The sequence below is a fragment of the Chenopodium album genome, chromosome 10, assembly GCF_948465745.1.
Source record: "Chenopodium album chromosome 10, dcCheAlbu1.1, whole genome shotgun sequence".
In the NCBI taxonomy this organism is placed as follows: domain Eukaryota; kingdom Viridiplantae; phylum Streptophyta; class Magnoliopsida; order Caryophyllales; family Amaranthaceae; genus Chenopodium; species Chenopodium album.
In genome coordinates this window covers 55,832,435-55,853,997 of record NC_137843.1, presented here as the reverse complement: position 1 = coordinate 55,853,997, position 21,563 = coordinate 55,832,435, and the positions used below count along the sequence as shown (strand labels likewise).

The window sequence follows — 21,563 nt, the reverse complement described above, 5'->3', positions numbered from 1 at the left end:
ATGAAGTGCTCTCCTTGGTGTGAGTTATATTAAAGATATTGGAGTAGTTTTGTTACTGCTTGTTCTATTCTGTACAATGATTCAGTGTGGTTGGGGTTTTTTTTAGCAGTTTATACAAGAATGCATTGTAAAAGTGCAGACAGGAGGTAATTGGTAATGCTTTCGAATATAGCTCGTTTGAGTAGAAGAGAGATACATGAAATACGATTGCCTGTTAGGCTTTTATCATGTTACCCAATGTCTATACAATATACTCCGTACAAAGTCTACAAACAGTGAAGGTACTCTGTAAACCAAACCCCTGCCATGACTGCCCCTACTGGATTGAGTAGATCTTCAACATAAAACTATGGTTTACCAAACTTAAGGTTAGACATCTTCGATATTTACAGGTATGGAGTCTAATATATAATGACCAAGTCTCCCGGTTCGAAAAAGATTCAGTAATTTAACTGCAACTTTGTGCTCAATGTCCTCTGACCCTGCTGGCAATTTTAAAGCCTTTTTCAAAACGTGAAACTCTGCTTTTATTAGCCTTAACAATTCCTCTTCTTGTAAATTACCTCTGAAGGATGAAACAGCTTCAAACAGACTTCTACGAACAGAGAGTACTACAGAATCCTGTACACATAATAACATATGTAATACTTCGTATATAATAGCTTAGACAATAACTAAATCTTGCTACCAGTCTAAAGACCTATTACATGCCCAACTTTATTGGTCAGTGATGAAGTTACCTGAGTATGGTCCGTGATGACTTCTGGGGTTGCGGTTTTGTTATCAAAACTATCAATGAGTGGCAAAACATTGTCATTGTTTCCTGAAACGGGAAGCTCATGGGTAGATAACTTCTCCCATTTCTGTTACTCATGGTTCAAGTTTAGGACAGAGAGAAAATATTGTGCAAGTGCTTTCTCGCCTGCTAAACTGTCTCTGAGAGCTCCTGCAACACATCAAGGGAGATAGTATGCAAATTTTATCTCCTAACAATATAAGTCTCAAGTTAAGAGGTTTGGTTCATCATTAATTAACTGAAAGCGTCTAATGCATCCAATGTGAAGCAAAATTTCCGTCCACTTTCTTTGTTCGGGTAGTTAGATAAAATTCTGTGTAATCAACACCATAATGTGTAATCAAATTCCTTCAACCTTACCTGTTAAAGCTAACTTGGCGCAGGCTTCCAAATCATTTAACTGTGGTGGTAGAATGCCGGGGGTATCCAAGATATAAATGCTAGGATGGCTAGCAACCTGGAAACACAAGATCAGTTCATCATGACACAAACTGGTTACCAAAGAATTACAAGGTTGAAGTCATCTGAGTGTTCAACAACCTTCAAGCTGCATATACTCTTCGTCTCACCGGGAATAGGGCTCACAACTGCATGCTTCAGCTTCCCTTTCTCTGTTGCAAGGAGAAAAATGTCAAAAATCAGAACAATTGACAAAGGAGACAAGAAGACAACGCTGCATATAACTGAAGTAGATAGATTTAAACCTGGAGCACTAATCCGTCCGATGTGATGCAAGGAATTTGCAAGAGCCGACTTCCCAACATTGGGGATTCCAACCAACATCATTGTTGTGGTATGCCTTTCAGGCTCCGATTTCTTCAAAGCTCTCACTTGGCTTTGCAAAAAGCCTAGGAACTGATTAACACAAATCAATATATAAGTGATAATCACTAGTTTCTTTCGTTGTCTTTGCAAAACTTCCCTTTGTAAGTACATGCAACATGCTTCTTTTGATTCAATGATTTATGCTCTTTGCATGATTAATTTTACCTCTTGAATGTTGTCTTTATTATGTGCATTCACACCAAATGTTGGAAAGCTTTCTCGTTTGAAATACCTTGTCCATTCCTGAAGTTGGAAGGAATAGTATGAGTATATAACTATATAAGCAAAGTAGCAAACACCTATCACATTCTACAACAATAATGACTGGACGAGGAAGATCAAATCACCTTGACTTTTGAGCGACCGGCAAGATCCACCTTGTTTAAAACTACAAGGCGACGTGACGATGAAGAAGTAGATAGTTTCCTAAGTAGCTCACATTCTGATGACAATGGTATCTACATGAACGTGATATTAATTATAAATGGTCGAAACAGAGAATAATCTTATAATCGTTACTTGGACTCTTTATATCACCTTAACCAAACATGTCACATTATACATAGAATACGGACACTTAACTCTTCATTTTGGACCAAAAATGGTAACTTTAACACTATCATTTACACATATTCGATGTTTACGCAAGTACCTGAGTCCGAGTAATATAAACTACCTGTTTTATTAGTTAACACTTTACCAAACAAGTTGACATTTCACCGAACAAGTTATAGTCATAACTCATAAATCATAATAAATCTAAGAGAGATTAAAGATTTGAACAATTAATCGAGTTCGAGTAACATAGATTACGAGAATAACAAATTGGCATTTCATCAAACAAGTTATACTCATGAAGAAATAACGAGAAAGAAACAATGATTTGAAGCAAAAGTGTAATGGAATTACCCGAGCATCTCGAAGATCAAGGACAAAATCAACACTAGCAATACGCTGAGAAACAGCAGTAGAAGCGGCCGCCATGAAAGGGGTATACAAGCTTTTTCCATCTCCCGCCATTTTTCTAACTGTATTACCTACTCGTTTCGCCATCAACAGTAAGGTTTCCTGCTTTGTCATTTTCTTCTTTTTATTTTCCGCAACTTTTTTTTCACACTATAAATACACTCGACCAAACAAACCTTATCCAGTTTTAGAGAGAGAAAATTGAATTAATGGTGGAAAATTTTCAATCAAAAAGCTAATAATTTCTTGTTTCTAGGTTGAAGAAGAATGTTAATGGCGGCTGAACCACTGAATTCGATTTCAAAGGGTTTAGGGTTAGGGTTAGGGTTAGGGGTGGGGAAATTGAATTTAAGAAGTAGAAATGGAGCATCGATTAAATTGGGGAGAGGAGAATGCAAATGGAAAGCGAGTATGAATTTGATTACAAATCCTGATGCTTTTCAAGTTGGTCCTTTTCTTGGTAGCTATGGCTTCTTCAATGTTACCAGGTTTTTATAAGCTTTTTCTCTCTCCTCTAATTTTCCGCCATTTTTATGTTGTATGATGATTAGGAATGCTTTGAGTTTATATGACTACGTTTCATATTATTTGTAACGATTTAACATAAAGCAGAGAGGAAAATTGTTTAATCGTTACAAATAATATGAAACGGAGGTGGTGGTTGGAATTGTCTTGCCTTTTCTATTCTGTTATGGTGGTGGTGCTATGTTTGCTGGCCGAGTCGTGGCTGAGAGATAAAGTGTTACTTTAATTGTTTTTGTTACGGAGTATGTTTTTACTAGTACTCCTTCTGTCTCAAATTGAGTGGGACACTTGATTTTACATGGTTTACGAGATCGGTTATCACTCTTACTAATATTTCTGATTACATATTAATTATGCAGAGTAATATTTTTTAAACACTAAGTGAGCAAGGCCTTTTGATTAAATTTACTCCGTAATATGTATTGGAAAATGAGTATAATGATTTTTAAGGTTGAGTGAGCAAGATCTTGGTTGATTGAACTAAGCCTGAGATTAATACAATAAATTTGATTTAGCAAGATCCAATAGATGATGATTTTTTTTCAGTTTTAAAACCACCAAAATATTAAAAATCAACTTTGTCGCATTTCAGCTATTCAGGGTTTAAAAGTGGTGTAGATTATGACTATCTGTCAGAGGATATGGGGAAATTGAGAACTCAAGATGTTGGTGAAGGTGGCATCAATATCAGGTGTGTTCTGTTATCATCATTACTCATTATGTTATCGTTTTTAATTAATCACTGCATTACATGCTGCTTCCTTTGTGCTACTTATTACTTGATTACTTTGAAGTTTCGGGGAGTGATGTTATCCTTGGCAGTTCTTTGCAGGCTATATGAAGGAAGAATTACTCAAGGTTCTTTGAGAGGTACTTCTGTTCTTTTTAAGGTACTGTAACAAAAAGGAAGAGAGCTAGTAAATTGCGCTAATGATAGTGCTTTTGTGTCCTAATTTTTATTGTGGTCTCTTTTAGAATTTCTCATTTTTCATTTATTACTATTTTAAATGCGAGTATTGAAAAATAGAAATATAAAAACTCAAATTGCTTGATCTAATTTAGACAATCATCTCATGTCAATGTCCCTGACTCCCTGGTATTACCATGGACAATTGGTAATTGGCTTGAGGATTTCCTTTAATTAAAAAAAAAACCAAGCAGGCCATTTATATTTCTCTTTAGAAATACTTCAACTCCACCTCAGACCTCACCTTGTTTTCAAGGATTTTCTTGTCCAATTTGTTGATTGTTAGGTTAAAGGTAAAATATGTTCACCATTAATAATTTTACTTTCAATTTCTTTTATCACTGTGGAATCAATTGAATGGCTTACACTCACCAAGGATTTTGATCTGTGTCAAAGACTTTGGGTTTAAATCACAGGACCATCTACTTCAAAGTAAACCTTGTCATACTAGAGTAACTGATTCTTGGACCTGGTTCTAGGTGAAGTTCCCAAGTATTGATTATCTGCTTGAAAATTGGTTTAGGTATATCCTGGACAAAGGACCGGTGGTGCTGAGGCCGACATGATGGCTGCCAATGAGCTAAGTACTCATGTTTTCCTTCAGGTAAGATGAAGTGGTTTTACGGACTTGAAGATCTTTTGAGTTCACATCAGAGCACTTTGTTTTCAAACTCTATGAATTGAGATATCTATATTTCTCTCAGAGCTGCTCAAATGAAATATGCCAGAATCTCTTGATGTTATTAGGTGGATTCGAGACAAATACTGGTGAGCAGGTATGTTGTGTTGAGCTTCCCTATTTCTACTTCGATTTTGTTTGCCATAAACTAAATATGTTGTCTGCCTTTTGTAGTGGCTTGCTTTCCGCTATAATGGAAAATACACTGCAGCAGACTATGCAAAGATTTCCAGTGAAAAATTGACAAAGAATAAGTCTCTTGATCCACAATCATTTTGGAATCCTTTTGAACAAGGGCAAACATTTAAACGCAGAAGATACTTTGTCATTAAGATGCTCCAGGGTATTTTTAATGGCCTGGTCTATATGCATGCCCATGATAGATTACACCAGAGTCTTGGACCAGCTTCTGTTGTTCTCAAGTATGCTATCTGACATTATCTAACTATGACGAGTACTAGCTCATATTATGTGATTATGCCACTTTTGGTAATTTATCCTGTGCTTAATTGCTATCAAACTTGTCCTGTAATGGCAGTACAATATCTGAGAGGGAAGCACCTTACCTGGTTGCGACACTCCGAGATTTTGCGTTTTCAGTTGATATAAGGTTTGCTACCTGTTTCTTCTTTACTTAAATCAGTTTCATTGAAACCCTACTCATTCTCTAGATAGATCAGTAAGTTATAGCATGTGTGTCAATAACATTACAGATTTGCAGCATCCATTCTTGCTTGTCTGTATACTTAGAGCTTGGAATCTGTTTATCTGATATTTGCCTGGTAGGAATTCAGAAGAGCCTAAATCTAGGTTGAACATTCTTTATTATCATAAACTTGAGCACATAGAACCTTCAACTTTATCATTATAAACTTGAGTACATAGTACTTCAATTATAATCATAAGCTTGACCACATTGAACCCTTTGATTTATTAATTAGGGAACAAGATGAAAAGAGTGTTAAAAGGCTAATTATTTTGTTTAAATGTGTTATGTAAATCCATTATTTAGTTAGATCCATTTTTTTCTTTTTTAATGCAACTTTTTTAAAAATATGTGTTATGCGTGAGTTGCTCTTTTTGAAGTAATTAATGGTTTCTTTTTCTCAAGATTTAAGTTTGTATTCTTTCACTCTTAACAACAGACAAACAAACAAACAAATCCTTAGTCTCAAAATGGTTTGGGGATGGCCAACTTAAAACGTCATAAGGAACCGTCCAGGATAGTGAAAAAAGAAAAGTAAAGAGATTCTTTCATGCTTAATGTAAGAATATACTCCGTTCATTCTCAAATCGATTTCCTATATGGTTTAGAGTTTAGACATGCATGTTAGGAATTTAGTAGAGCTAGTAGATGCTGTGGTAGATAGTATGTAAATAAGAAATAAATAATAATTTAAAGATATTTTGTGGGGGAAGAGGGCCTGCATGGCACGGAATTTGAAAAGAGAGTGAAAAAATAGAGTTAGTGGAGGGGTATGCATCACATAGGTTGAGTGTGAAACTCCATGAATAGCTCTAATGTAAACCCATGATAAGGTTACATCTTTAGTTTTGTATTTATATGTAACCGTTTTAAAATCTATGCTATGAAATCTGATTGAATTATAAATAGATGTTAATCGAATAATAATGGGGAAGAGGAATGGAATATTCCTTATTTAAATGGATATAATGGATGGGATCAAGGGTTTGACACGTTGCATAAAAAGTATGTTTTGAATCATTAGTATAGATATAGATAATGATTGTAATGGGTACAAGCTTAATGCTTTTTTCCAGTTATTCGTCATTAGAGAAAGGTCCTGGATCTTTGTCAGAAGGACTTTGGAGAAGAGCTATTGCAGCTGGTGCATATAATCCTATGGAGAAAAGAAACTTTGGGATTGCAGATGACATGTAAGTATGTGAGGAGAGTCATGCATGATTTGTTTGAATGTAGCTAAAAAATGATTTTCTGACTGGCATTATGAATAATTGCCTGCATAATTACTTGGACATTGTCTTTGAAATTCTATATGCAGATATGAAGCAGGTCTTCTTTTTGCATACTTGGCTTTCGCTCCATTTTGTGAAACTGGCATCATGGATACTCTTTCTTTACAAGTGAGTCGTGCTACTTTAATTGTAGCATTGCAATTTACATAAGCTGCTAGCCTGTGGCATCGACCTTTTTAAATTGAATGAGTACTGAATGAAGTAAATTACACCGAATTGCAGAGACTTGTGGAGAACACTTTTCAGCTTGATCTCCAAGCATTCAGAGAGTATGTCTTTAAACTTACTATCTAAGCTTAATATCATAAAGCTCACTGAACATAATTAGGTTTTTATTTGTAATTATTATTTGCATAATACTCTGTATATATGATGGTTGTTCTAGCACAAATCATGATTAGAGATAATCTGTGACTGTCTGACCACCAACTGGTATCCTTTGAGGATGTAGACAATATAGTTTTAGGGCACTCCTATATTAACTTATTGAGCACATTTTGTATCCTAGTCACATTTTGATTCTTGAAAAGGACATAAAGATTTCACATTCTAGAACCGACTGTATGTGATTGGTAAACGTTTTGTTTGTCGCTTGAATTTCCATGGGTTTTCGTCGACTTATATGCTGTAACATACTAGCATTGCAGTTTGGTACTGATCCAAATGTGGCTTTGGGTGAGTTCATGGTAGGGTGGGGTTGTCTGTAATCTCCTAATATGCAGATACTGAGTTCCTGTGCGATTAATTGACTGCACTACATTTTTTGTTTTACGAAATCATATGGGGGGATATAAAATCTTACTTATGCATCCAATTAGTATTGCAACCAATAGTAAGGACCCTTCTTCAGTGTTATGTATTAACTTCTATGCATTTAACATGCTTTCAGATACTGTTCAGCTGATGATCGCTTGCTACAAGCTGTCAAATTCCTAGATCTTGGTGATGGTGCTGGCTGGGAGCTCCTTCAGGTTAGTGGATTGCTTTCTTTTACCTGTAATTGTAACTGTCATACATTCTGGTCTGTTAAAAGTCTGTCTGGTGCTCATCTGATTGCTAATCACTCAACTTACAAATTATCTGTTCTAAACTCAGTCTTCTTTTATATGGATTAAACACTCATCTATACTGTTATGTGTTATAGAATCTCTGACAGTTAATATGATAGACGAAATAACTTCAATTTTCTATTGTGCCAACTTATAGTTGACTAATGACAACTATCCATTTCCAAGTATTAATCTATCTAATCTGTATATTTGCAGCGCTGTCAGTGTGTTATAAGAAGGTGATTTATGCATCACTTATTTTTGATTTGTTATCTCCTGAATGCATGCTAGGTTTGATATCTTAATTCACCATGATCATGCTGTTATTTTATGTTCATATCATCGTTTAAATGAAGGTGATGTGCTGTTGAGTTGATCAACTTTTTTAATGCTCACCTCCATACCATGTAGTTGAGAGAATAACACTGTTTGATTGCCACAAATTTGGAGCAGTACTTTATGTTTTTGCTACCACAAATGTGTCAAGTTTTTTAATTTTTATCTTCCAAATTACAGGCGATGCTAAATCCTGATTACAGGAAGCGCCCAGTTGCTGCAGCTGTGCAGAACCATCGTTTTGTCACTGGAGCTCTTTTGTAGCAGATGGAGTTTGGTACATTATTGATCTGTGATCAAGCTACAAGGCCTTGTAAACTACTAGATACAACCCTGTTACAGTACTTTGCAAGTGCTTCCTCTTCTTCCATGCACCTTCCTCGCAATGAAATTGAGACTTCTGCAACTGTTTTGAAACAGAGACAGACAAATTGAACTTCGACTCTGCCTCACCGGCTATGCTCTTAATCTCTTATGCAAGTTTGTTATCATTTACCTAACAGGTGTCTTACATCGCGAAGAAATGTGTAGATTTAGACTTTGCATTTCCTTTGCTTTGAATACTATATTGTCTGTGTTGCAAAATTTTAGGGTGGAACATGTGGTTGGATTTCCAATTTTAACAAGACCCCAATCTGACATCTTCATAATACAACCTTTGTGGCTTCAGTACTTTTTCTTGATTCATAAGGATTAGGAGCTGCGTAAGTAAGATTGTAAGCAGTCTTAGCACATAAAACAATACCATAGTGGAAGGGCGAAAGGGAATTTTAGACCCAACGCCTCACAACTCACAAACCCTAATAAACCGTGCTCCTGTGAAGCACCTTGATGCATAATCTTGCCCGGTCCAAAAATGTTCTACGGTAGCCAATTTTGAAGACTAATAGTACATTATATTAGACCATTTTTGCCTTTTTGGATATTTCGGGATCCGGTGTCGGGAACCAAGTTGATGCTAGGGGATGGATCACGGGGTCATGTATTGTTTGGAACCACAAAAGGTTAGTAGTCGGTCATATAAAGGCCTATGGCGGCTTTGAGTAAATAAAGGGATCATAACTAGTAAAATTGACACTTTAAAGGCATAGTGGACAATTTTAATCACCCAAATGGTCCCTTGAGATGTTGTGGGATCTATGGAAAGTATTCTGAACTTTTCCTTTCTAGACCCAAAATAGTTGAAAATTATCTAAAACTGAAGACTGTAATCCACACTTTTGAACTAATTTTGGAAAAATTTTCTAGAATTGAAGTGAATATTGAGAGTGTTTCTTGAGATCATACAAGTAGGTTTGCAATTATCAATGGCTTATCAATAAGTCTATAAAGCCTTGAAAGTGAGTTTGGTTACAGACGTGGTTATTTCAAAATTTTGTTGCATTAGTATTTAAGAGTTGCAAAAGATGAATGCAATCCTTAACTTGACATTTTAAGGTTTTATTAAAATGTCGGAAATTTTTCATGATATTAAGCAAATCCATCAATACCACATACAAAGTACATAATCAAGAAGTCACTAATTCTTAAATTTAAAAATATTCTTTTCAAGCAACTTAAGTTACTTAAACAGTAAAAGTTGAGTTGAAGGATAAACCGTAAATAAGCCAAACTGAAACACGTTAATTACAAGCGCATAGACGTACTAAATTTGAAAAGTCAACAAAACAAAGCAAAGACAGGAGACAAATACAACTGAAGATCAAAAGAAAAGTATCAAACTCAAAACACAAATCTGGGAATTCTCAAAGTTTAAACCCTCTTCAATCTTCATCATTTCTCTATCTCTCCTGAAAAATTCTCTCTTTAAAAATCAAAAAATTCCAGCAATCACAAATACTTCTTCTACAGTTAAACTAATCTGATAACCTTAAATTCCTGTCACACTCAATCCCACTACCTGTCGCAGGTACTTTTCTGTCGAATATTCAATTCTCGAACAAGATTTTACTGTTTGTTATTAGATTTGTTCGGTACTTGTTAATATGTTCAATTGCTCGTTTTTTGTATTTTTTTTGATTAATAATGTTTTTTTTAATAATTAATTTGGGATGAAATTGATGTTGCTGCCTTGTGATTGGATTTGTAATTATAATCAAAACGATTAGCTTTGTATAAGAAAAGGGCTGCTGAATTATTTATTTATTTATTTATTTTTTTGTTTAAAAATCTATTTATTATTGGTGGGGAGATAGTGTGAGGATAATTACGTAGACGAGATTTGATCCTAGGCCATCGCGGTCGCCCCTTAGACATTTGTACTCGTTTATTTGATTGTCTGCTCTGTATTAGGTTTCAAAATATGAAAAATGGCTGTAATTTGAAATGTCAAATACCCAAATTGCTAAATTTTCGAGTATCGAATTGTGGGGTTGAAGCTGAAAACTTTTATTTCTAGATTAACTTTATTTATCACTTCTGTTGATTTGAAGAGATTTGATGAATAAAGATTGCAAAACTAAGACTTGATGCGGTCATTGGCTTGAGTTTGGTTATTAAAACCTTCCCTTACTAGGGTTTTAAAAGGTAGCATTAATGCGAAGTAGGAAAGTCTTTGATAGGTAAATCGAAGTAGTTAAATAATCCGCATTGGCAAGATACCATCTATGATACCGTCAAAGTTTGTGGATTGTATGAACATAGGGGAATTCATAGATAACATCATTTATGTGTTTCCATTTGACAGATGGATTGTGTCTATAATTTGTACTTTTATCAATTTGTGAGAATTGTCTTTGTTTGATGTGCAAATGTGCAATAGTATTTGGTTACTTAAAGTAATTTCCATGGATTTGAACTAAATTAGCTTTCGTATTTCTTCTTCTTGCCAAATCCAGATATTTTAACTATGGAGATATTTGAAAGCCGAGTGATATTGTCAAGTTGTGGAAACTATTGTGTCAGAATTTTTAGCTGAAGTCTCATAGATGGAAGAAGAAACTGTTATCCGTTGTCTCAACATATATCAATATATTACAGGAGATTAATGCTTTAGAGTTCCATGATAGGCCGAAAGATATCCCACCGTCCATTTATTGCATACCGACCAATTGGACCCTCTGATTTAGGAATTCTCCAACAACTTCATGCAGATCTCTTTCCCATCAGGTGGATTATCCTCTCTTTACTTGGTTTTCTTTTTTATGCAATTATCTTTTATTTTTTATGCAGATCTCTAACTTAAGTAAGCTTTCTGCAATATATCACTTGTTTTTGATTCTTTAAGGTATGAGCCTGAGTTCTTCCACAATGTTGTAAATCGCCATGAAATAATTTCATGGGGAGCTGTTGATCGTAGTAGACCAGGTGCTCAAAGTGATGATCTTATTGGATTTGTCACCATAAAGATTGTTCTAGCAAGAGAAAGTGAGGTATGCCTCTTGGTTTGTGTTGCTACTGCTCTCTAATTTGGAACTTTCTATTTGATTTAATAAGCTTGGCTCAAGGTTGTGGATTGCTTGATATTGTTGGAAATTGAAATCATATAGTTGATGAGTTTGTGTGGACAATTATTTTTATTTCACTTTGATTTGTTAATTCCCACTGATAGCATGATAAGTAGAGATGTATGGCTGATTGGGTGATCAGGCTAACCTATAGGGGTATAGTCCGCGGGGAATATTGGTTGAGATTTCGTTTCTGATAGTTTTATCAACAGTAATGCGCAAGATCAGTAATTAGCTATATGGATTTGGGGAAACCTTCTGTTATGATTTGACATTTGAGCTACACTAGCTATTCATTTATAGTTTGTGATGTAATCAATTAATATCTAATGCAATATGAATATATGATTGTATCACCCTTTTTTTAATTTTAACTGTTGAATGATATTTCACAATTCACATTAAGATAGAACTTTGAAAAAGTAAAATAAAATCAAAACATTTTTGCTCACCTCCTGTTTGTAATTATATAGGGTATATGCTAATCTGGCATTCCAGCCTGTTATATCAGGTTGGTAAATTGAAGAGAGAAAGGGATATTTGGTAGCCATGGCCTGAACCTTGACTGCTATGCCTTAGTCAAATTTGGACATGATTCTAGGCTTATGTGTAACTCAATGATAAAAAGGAGCACCCCCAACCACACCCCCGGTGGAGGATCCTTACGGGCTGATAGTGTAGCTCTTTTTCATGAGTTTTGTGATAATAGGGGCTTTATACAAGTTTGTTGCAAATTTTGGCTCCCAATATTTCATGAGCTGTGATATACATGTCTTGCAGTGGTATATTCATGTAGTATTCCTAAATTGTGCTCCTATGATTTGCAGATCACTGATTTGGTTAAATGTGACTCCACCCAACCTGATCAAACTCTAGTGTATATTCTCACCCTGGGAGTTGTAGAATCATACAGGAAATTTGGCATTGGTATGTGCCAACTCCTCAAGTCCTCACTGCATTTGCTTACTGATTTATTGGCAGATGTAACCACATTTTGCCTTTTTCTTCAGCTTCGGCACTGATCAGAGAGGTCACAAGATATGCCAAAACTATCCCAACATGTCGAGCTGCATATTTGCATGTTATATCTTACAATACTCCAGCCATCTATCTGTACAAGAAAATGTCATTCACTTGTGTAAGAAGGCTTTATGGGTTCTACCTCATTGAGGGTCAGCACTACGATGCTTATTTGTTTGTGTACTATGTAAATGGTGGTCGATCTCCTTGCTCACCGCTGTAAGTAAAAATCTACCAAGTATATCTACCCTGTTAGTTGATAACTTTTTTCCTTTGACTTGTAGATTTGAGCCGCCCCCCTCACCGACTCCCAAAAATAAACCTCCAAATTTTGGGCACCTCTGCTGGGGACTAATTTAATCTCCCCTCCTAAAGTGATAATTGAACCCTGGGCTTTGGCTATGAAGGAGGGAGAGGCAGTGCTTTCTGTTTGGATTCTCAGAGATTCGCCTTTTTTTTTTTTTTTTTTTTCTTGTGTCTAGGTTGACATGTCTTTGTTGGTTCAATGTTTTACTAAAGATGAAAAAAACGTGAAGAGGACATTTTGAGGTCTTCATTTTCTATAGCATTCATTCCCTTTGGCTCGTATGCTAGGATGACATTTTGAGGTCTACTGTATTTTTGAAGGGTAAAAGGTGTTTATAGTCATAGCCAGCTCCTGAAGGCGTTTCTATTGAGGATTCAGAACCGCAACAAAACCTTATCATGTTGACCTTTGTATGTTGGCATGCATGATAAAAAATTTACTTTTGTAGCTCATCAGACATTCTAGGACTTCTCCATATTATTTTTTATTTTGGTCTATAGGGACCCACAAAAGGCAGTGATACGAAGGTGGTTCAATCCCAGGTCTTGGTTACCACTTCCCAACCCCAAGACCTTACCAACTAAGCTAATTGGCGTCCGTGGATACTTTTGATGTTGCACATATGGGGTTACCTTCTTTCACCCCTTAGCTTGGATGGTTTAGGTGATCTAGCCTAATTATGTTATTTTTGTTGTAAAATCTTCCTAATAATGAGACTTTGTTTGAAAAAGACTCCTCTTTTTAATTTGAGAGATCAAGGATACCACGTACTTTGTAGTCATAATTGGAAAACAAGGCTTTTTTTTTGTTGTTTAGATTTTGATGTCGAATCTTGTTACCTAATTGTGCAGGGAGCTTGTCATCGGGGCAGTCAAATATGTAAGGACTAGCTTGAATTCAGTCGCTAGCAGGCTTTGGAGATATGATGAAAAAAAGCCTTGGAGATGGACAAAGTATAGAGAAAGCTGTGGTTTTATGACACCTTCTCAGAGCAAGAGGAATCTCGTTAATGAAGGCTCAAGTGAATTTCAATGTGTGTGAGTTGTAATTATAGACGTTATGTATCACCATACAACTCAAGTTCGATAGAGTGGTGTGGATCTGCCAATTTGTAATCATCGCAGATCATCTATTTTATTTGAGAGCAGTCAAATAATCTCTTGTTTGCTGTACATTTCAACATGCCAAAGAGCTTACCGCCTTTTCATTGCAGGCAGGTGCTCAATATTTATGTAAATCTTATTGAAATTTTCTTTATCGACATACAAACAGGAGATTATTGTGTAGCTATGTTCATCTGGTGCATCATGGTTAATGTAAAGCATTGAAGCTTTCTTCCTTTTTCATCATAATAGATTTTCAGTTGACACCAAAAAAAAAAAAAAAAAAAAAAAAAAAAAAATGGCTTGTATGTTTGATAGGCTAAAAAATGAGGTTTATAGAGTATTGAACTATTGACTGTACTCTTATTAGTCCACAACCACGCTTGGATTTAGTTATCATGTTACTAGTTGACAAGTAATAGATACAAGACGGTATCTTCAGCATAAATTAATATGAAGTACATATGTTTACATAATACGAGTATATATGATGTACCTAAGACGAATACAAAGACTTTTTGGGCGGTGCATGCATTACAAGTGCCTCCTAGGTGCAAGTCCAAGTCTAGCACCCTATATTTAGCCATAATCATCAGCAAATATCCTATATTAACCATAGCTTTACAAATTAAGCAAATGTTATTATGACTAAATGAAAAGGGAGGAAGAGATGAGATGTAAGGATAAGATTAACACCCATATTAATATTATTCTAAGCATATTCTGTTAAATTCACATTTTTTTCAACCGACTTTATTAAAATTTCAAGGACAAAATTGAGACCTAGACCAATAATAAAAATTTGAAAAAGATTGAATTTGACCATCCTAAAAGTGGTTCATTTGGCCATTGCATAGCCTTCTTTGCTTCATCAAATTTCCTACAAGATTTGCCTCATTATTTCTAGTAATTGAAATATAACTTTATTGACTATTTCCTTTTTTGGTTGAAAGGTAATAAAAATGTCCTACACATTTTTGCAGCATTTTACAGATGATGAACGAATTTACAAGGGTGATCAATATGGCAATAGCATCTTCTTTTTGTCTCTTTATTTAGTATAATCTTGCTACATCATCATGCTTATCGAATAACAACCATAGTTAAGACGGGATCTATAAATGGTTATGCTTAATTATTACACGCATTGGTAATTTTTTTTATTGTATTTTTAGTGTAACTAATAGTACATAGTACTAAATATTACTTGAAAGTTGAAAAAAATGAGTTCTCGGCATATATTGGAATTGGTTACGTACAACAACATGATTAGCAATGTTTAATTACGTAGTATAGTTATATATAGGCTTATTGTATGGGGATTTTCTAAATGATGGTCACTTTGGACTTTCAATTCAGAGTTAAAACTTTATATTTAACCATAAACATCTAATTACTAATTAAAAGAGTACAACAAAACAAGCTTACATCATTTTAAGGGATATAAATATGTATATAATCATATAAATTATGGAAGAGTAAGTTCAAAAGGTAGGTAGCTATAAATCTGATCTTTAGGCATGAGAAAAAAAAAAAAAAAAAAAAAAAAATTGAAATCAAAGTCAAGATACTAGCTTGGTACGGTTGCCTTGTGGTGCAATTCTTGGCAAAGTTTTATATTTCTTATCCTAGTTAAAAGAAAACACGTTGTATTAATTGATTATAAAGGAATCATATTAACCAGATTTCCCTGTATTTTAATTTATCTCGTTATACTTCTCTTGTCCAAAAATATTAGTCAAATCGAAAAAGGCTATAATATTATTTCATAAGATTGTCCTTCATATTTAAGATTGAGTGATGGGGAGATTATACAATTATACATGATTTTATAGTATACATGGTGATCCGACTATTGTTTTACTAAGCATTTTTCTTTAGTAAAAATGGGTCATATACTTAATTATGATGTTTGAGAATACGCATGCATGTGACTATATTTTTGGACAGATGGAGTGTAAAAACTCACTTCTTTCTTGTTTCGTAATCAATATTTTTAAGTCATAGATTTTTAATACTCTACTCCAAAACGCATTAATATCAGTAATTATAGGTTTTATAAATCGTACATATTAATTAACCGATACACACCAATAATACATTTGTACATAATGTTGGAAACTTTTGTAAGAACTAGGATAAATTACATAAAACATAATTTAATCTCTCGTTGAAAAAATAGGAGCTAGGAAGCAAGAATTCCAAACTAATTCTACCAAAAATTGTTAATATTGTTAACTATATTCCAAAATTAAAATAAGCAAAAGTATCAAAGAAGTGCCAAGCTAAGTATCCGCGTGTTTGCTGTCCTTAGTTTATTTTAATGTTCAAGTTATTAACTTAAAAAATTGTAATTTACGCCATTGTTTTGAATTCGACTAGTCCTCAAAATTCCAAACAAGGAAATCTAGTTGAGGAAGAAATCTATTACTAGTTAAATTCTTCTTCTTTGACACTCTCATATTATTAGCATGCAATTATATGCTAAACATAGAAATTAAGTTAAGGATGATTTGTTATATATAGAAAAACTTGAGGATGAAGTTTAAGAATGAGACTAGGTAAAATGGGAAGATTTGAGACACATTACCACCTTCTTAGGCAAACTCTCCCTTCTTTTCAACTCCTGTATTGACTTATCAAAGATCAATGATGTATTGATGTCAATCATGTCATATAATCGTTTATGTATAATAATACCCCCGTATTCTAATAACAATACAGTCAGACGAGATATGATCTTAGATCATGTATATGTACCGTGTATTTATATAACCAATCTAAGCTAGATGACATCCTATATATATTTAAAAAAAAAAAAAAACTTTTGGCAATCTAGATGGACTAGTCACAAATGTAAACGGATGTTTATGTAATAATTCACATCGATCAATAAACAATTCATTAAGTGGTATTAGTAGTAAAGACGGAGTTTTTCCACTTTATAAACATTTTTTAATATATATCATTATTCTTGCAGGTTTCTATAAATCTGTCTGAAAAAAGAAAGATTGTATACATTTTGCATCATAGTTTATTTAATCTCGCATAATCGTAGAAAGGCCATGTACTAGAAGTGTTCCTGTATGTATGTAATTTTCATTTCAGTATTACTCGTATGATAATAATAAGGATATACTACACCTAGTTACATATTTTAATTATGCTAAATTAGAGTTGTCCAACTATATATTGCATTAAGTCAAAGATTTTCTTGGTGCATACGTCAACATTTTTTATAATAAATTTATACTCATATACTGATGTACTCCTATATTTTTTGTAAGCTGACCCCAAAAAAATACTGAGATATACTAAAATATGCATTAGATTTGAGTAATGATCTTTTTCATCACAACTTTCTTAGTGTTTTTTTTTCCTCCCTTTTTGGTGAGTGAAGATAATAATGTTTGAAAAAATTACGAACGTATCTTAGTGAAAACCAAGAACTATACTTCTTTTGTTTTAAAATAATACTCGTAGCATTATTTTTATATTTGACAACGCAAAATTTTTACCATTATTATTTATAATTATTTGTTAATAATATACTGTAATTATATACTTTCGCTATTTTTTTTAGTCGACACATTTTCATTATCACGCTTGTCAACGCATGTTTTTAACGCTTAATAACTTCAACTATCAACATTGTAAAATTATAAATATACATATAGACGATTTAAACAAGATCCCATATGACTATATTTTTGTATTCATAAATCACAAAAGCGAGTCAAAGTGTAGTTTGTGAATAGTGTAAAACTTAAACGGTGTCAACTAAAAAAACGGAGGAAGTATAACACGTACACAAACATACACAACTCTAAAATGACATATAGAACCAATCTGACTTTAAGGGAACCCCATACATTCACTGTGGTGGTTATACAGTACTCGTGTCTATGTTGCCTTTAAAGGGTTAATTTACACATTACAACTTACGCTCCACTTGATAAACTCTAGGCCATTACGGGATTTTATATGATCGAGACCGATTAGTAATTATATATGATTTTAAACAATATTATATGATCCCGACATTCATCCCTTGCAATCCTAAGATTTTTTCGCAATGAATCCAAAAATCTTTGAAATTGGTCCAACTTCATGTATTATAGGCTTATAGCCTTCATCAGTTTGACAATTTTAGACTTTTTCGAACCCAAATAAAATGTGGTCGTGGTTTATGGACCCCACAACACCATTGGGGTTCATTTGGGTGGTTTCAACCATCCACTTTTCCTTTAAACAGTTTAAGTACCGTTTTTATACATGCCTCCCATAATTAACTTAGGGCCATCATGGGTCTTAGAATGGTCATAAATGGTTTTATATGACCTTAGAATGCATCCCCTACAATCTCGGGATTTTTTGATGTCGGGTCCCGAAACCTCCAAAATTAGTCCAAAAACATGAATAACCTTCAATTTTGGACAATTTTTAAATTTTTCGCAACCAGAAATGGAAGAGGTCAAGGTGTTTCCGACGGGTCCTACAACACACCGAGAGGTCATTTGAGTGGTTCCCCTTTGCCTTTAAACGGTTAATATAAATGTCTTTGTATATGCCTCGCTCTTTTCAATGGCTAATTTTAAACTTTAACTCATTGAACTCTATAATATGCAAGTAACTTGTCTAAATTCTATCAAACACCAGGAATTCGGATCTATTCCACCAGATTCGACCCGTTATCATCTCTAGGGTGACAGTAAGTACGTAGGTAGTAGGTACGTACACCCGCTCACGCACACAAATATGCACAAGCGGCTCGACACATAATGTGCATGGGTGCATACCGGTGCCAACACATAATGTGTATGGGCGCAAACGGGTGCACATCTAAGTGGTCTAGTAGACAGCCACACCGTACCATAAAGTAACAATGAACATTATTATAAGACTCTTAAGTAGTTGTACAAGCAAGGCACAATATAGAAAGAATAAAATAAATGGAGTAACATGTGCGTCATAGATTGAAAAATTAAACAGAAAAGATGGAAGTAAGGTAAATCCATTGGTGCACATTATATTAATAAACAAACAAAAATGATAAGTGAATGTTTGGTAAGAAGAAGATCAACTGTGTAATAACGACACTAAAGGAGCAGTTAGAGACTATTTATTTTATCTTATTTGTGTCGTAAATTGAAATTTTATAGTAGTTCAACTGGAGATCAAAAAGAACACCAAATTACAAGCTAAAATTTGTATAAATTATTTATATTATTAATAGAATGTAAGTATATCTTTTGATGTGATTTGTAGGATTACCTACTGCTTTATTGTTTTCTGTTGGATTTTAGATGCTGCTATTAGGCTCAAGCAAGCTCTTGTATGTGCATGATTTATTATCATCAATATATTTCTTCCTTTTTAAACTTTTTTTTCGAATTTTACTACTGAAATTTTTTATCACTTTTGATCGAATTACCATGGTGTATATATTGATAAAATCTTGCCTCAAAACAAAAATATTGATAAAATCAGTACATTAGGGTTTAGGGGATAAAATTAAAGCGAAAAATTCAAATATATGCTAGTGTAACACACACACACACACACACAAAAATAAAAAATAAAAACATTATTATTAAACTATTTTTCATATTAAAACATGGGAAATTCTCAATGGAAGCTATATACTTTTGCTAATTCTCAATGGTAACAAAATATTTATTAAATTCTCTCAAATAGCATTACCTTTTATAAGTTTCTCTAATATGACAATATTTTTACAGTTAGTAATTAATTAGCTTAATTAAACAATATTTCTTAAAAACAGCTTAATGAAACAAAAATTAAAGATAAAAAAGTACTAAGCACTTCGCCAGCCACCCTCATGCCACTAGCAAGCCACCGGAACCCACCACCACCCCGAAAATCTCACCACCCAACTAGCTTGAACCCTGCGAACCCACTCTACCCCTTACAGGAACCCTAACCCACCAGTTAAATCTTATAAAAGACCTCTTAGATAAAATAATCTCACATTAAATATTTAAATCTATACATATAATTTCTTTTTATGAGATACAATCTTTACCACTAAATCAAATATTATTTACACAAATATTTAAAAACATCCGGTTTACACTAATTAGTGTAAATCAGGCTGAAACACTCACCGCCAAACCACCACTCCCTTAGCTTCTCCCAAGAATCCGGCGTCCCCCTCCGATTTCGACCTTGTTGACCACCCCAATTCCAGCGCTTCTGACCTCCTCCCATCCCCTGATTTGTCGAGTTTGAAGTCCGGGATTACAACAACTCCGAATGCCTCGACCCCAGTTGCATATACAGTATACCTTATTGTGGGTATCTATCATTTCACCTCATCTACTTTGATGGTGGCAAACATGGCAGCGGCGGAGGTGGTGATGACTATGGCGGCAGAGGTGACGATGACGACAACTATGAAGGGAAAAATATGAGGACTTGCAGTTGGTAACGGAGAGGGAGATGGGGGTTGAGGTTTTGATGGAGGAGAGAGAATTTGAAGGTTTGTTAATGGTGGAAATGTTTAGTTTTGAGGAGAGATAAAGATACGGGATGAAAGTAGAGCCATTGGGTTACCTTTTGCATTTTGTGTTTATTTTTTTTATTTTGATACTCTGTTTTTGTGAAAAAAAAGGGTCACTTTTGTGTAAAAAAAGGGTAACTTTTGTAAAAAAAAGGTCACTTTTGTAAAAAAAAGGTCACTTTTGTGAAAATAGGGGTCACTTTTGTAATAAAAAGGGTCACTTTTGTAAAGAAAAAGGGTCACTTTTATAAAGAAAAAGGGTCACTTTTCGCAAAAATGTTCGATGTACAATAAAATTATTGTAAACCGGGGGCATGCAAAAGGAGTTGTATTATTTAATATTTCGTAACAAATATTTACTCTTATGGACTATGGAGTATGTAAGTAGCCCAAAAGCGAAGAAAGCAATTAGTCCTGTATTTGACTATTATTAATCGTCAGCCACGTATGTAACTAAACACCTCCCTCCAAAAATAAACAAGGACAAAAGTCTACGGTGACACCTTAATTAATCATGTTTTCATGCAATGCATATTTTATTTCCACATTCTACTATTTTCGCTGCTTCATAATCTTCGTGTGGTTGTAGTACGTACTACGTATTTAGTCATGCATTTGCTTAACACTAATCTTACGTATCTTATCCTATCCAAGTCAAGAATTGAATCGTATATACGGCCTAATAAAACATGTTTTACACCTAATATATTAATATCTCGTTGGACATAATGAAAAAAATATGGATGACATATTGTGAAAATCATAGAGAATTAGTGATTATTGGAAGATTTGTAACATAATAAAGTATAACCTTACAAACTTAACCATTCTCTTCTCGAAATGGGTTTTTATCCTTATCGCTACTTTAATCCTCACCCTCTAACAAACTTATAACTTTCAATCTATCCCTTGTCCTTTCTGGCTTTCTCCTTAATTATCCCCTTAGAAATTAAATTCTTCCCTCATACATGGACTAAGGGCCTATTCCGGTTTACTGAAAATAAATAAATTGAACTGAACTGA

At 34.1% G+C, this 21,563-nt stretch overlaps 2 protein-coding genes and 1 pseudogene across 7 annotated transcripts; 2 read left to right on the top strand and 1 right to left on the bottom strand.

The window, feature by feature from the left end:
* Positions 1–224: 224 nt before the first annotated feature.
* LOC145562592 (DAR GTPase 2, mitochondrial-like) lies at positions 225–2,711 on the bottom strand (annotated as a pseudogene). Its single transcript, XR_014094413.1, has 8 exons — positions 2,531–2,711; positions 1,969–2,079; positions 1,787–1,864; positions 1,501–1,651; positions 1,337–1,407; positions 1,157–1,253; positions 741–946; positions 225–621 (listed from the first exon to the last, which is right to left on the bottom strand). The product of XR_014094413.1 is annotated as a DAR GTPase 2, mitochondrial-like (transcript).
* Positions 2,497–8,641, top strand: LOC145562591 (uncharacterized). 4 transcript variants are annotated; one of them, XM_081622914.1, is made up of 14 exons: positions 2,497–2,679; positions 2,844–3,075; positions 3,705–3,803; positions 3,945–4,002; positions 4,603–4,683; positions 4,784–4,855; positions 4,933–5,180; positions 5,297–5,368; positions 6,541–6,657; positions 6,783–6,864; positions 6,979–7,025; positions 7,646–7,727; positions 8,022–8,044; positions 8,322–8,641. In XM_081622914.1, exons 2-14 carry the CDS (start codon positions 2,855–2,857, stop codon positions 8,329–8,331), a joined length of 1,212 nt encoding a protein of 403 aa, XP_081479040.1. In that variant the 5' UTR covers positions 2,497–2,679; positions 2,844–2,854; the 3' UTR covers positions 8,332–8,641. The 4 variants fall into 4 exon arrangements, with proteins under 4 accessions (XP_081479040.1, XP_081479038.1, XP_081479039.1 ...); XM_081622912.1 differs by lacking the exon at positions 8,022–8,044 and having other exon boundaries at positions 2,502–2,679; XM_081622913.1 differs by lacking the exons at positions 2,497–2,679; positions 8,022–8,044 and having other exon boundaries at positions 2,786–3,075.
* Positions 8,642–9,818: 1,177 nt separating this feature from the next.
* LOC145564206 (histone acetyltransferase MCC1-like) lies at positions 9,819–14,208 on the top strand. Of its 2 annotated transcripts, none has more exons than XM_081624535.1 (6): positions 9,819–10,050; positions 11,121–11,249; positions 11,368–11,512; positions 12,415–12,514; positions 12,598–12,826; positions 13,766–14,208. In XM_081624535.1, the coding sequence occupies exons 2-6, from the start codon at positions 11,143–11,145 to the stop codon at positions 13,953–13,955; spliced, it is 771 nt and encodes a 256-aa protein (XP_081480661.1). In that variant the 5' UTR covers positions 9,819–10,050; positions 11,121–11,142; the 3' UTR covers positions 13,956–14,208. The 2 variants fall into 2 exon arrangements, with proteins under 2 accessions (XP_081480661.1, XP_081480660.1); XM_081624534.1 differs by having other exon boundaries at positions 10,979–11,249.
* The last annotated feature ends 7,355 nt before the right edge of the window (positions 14,209–21,563 follow it).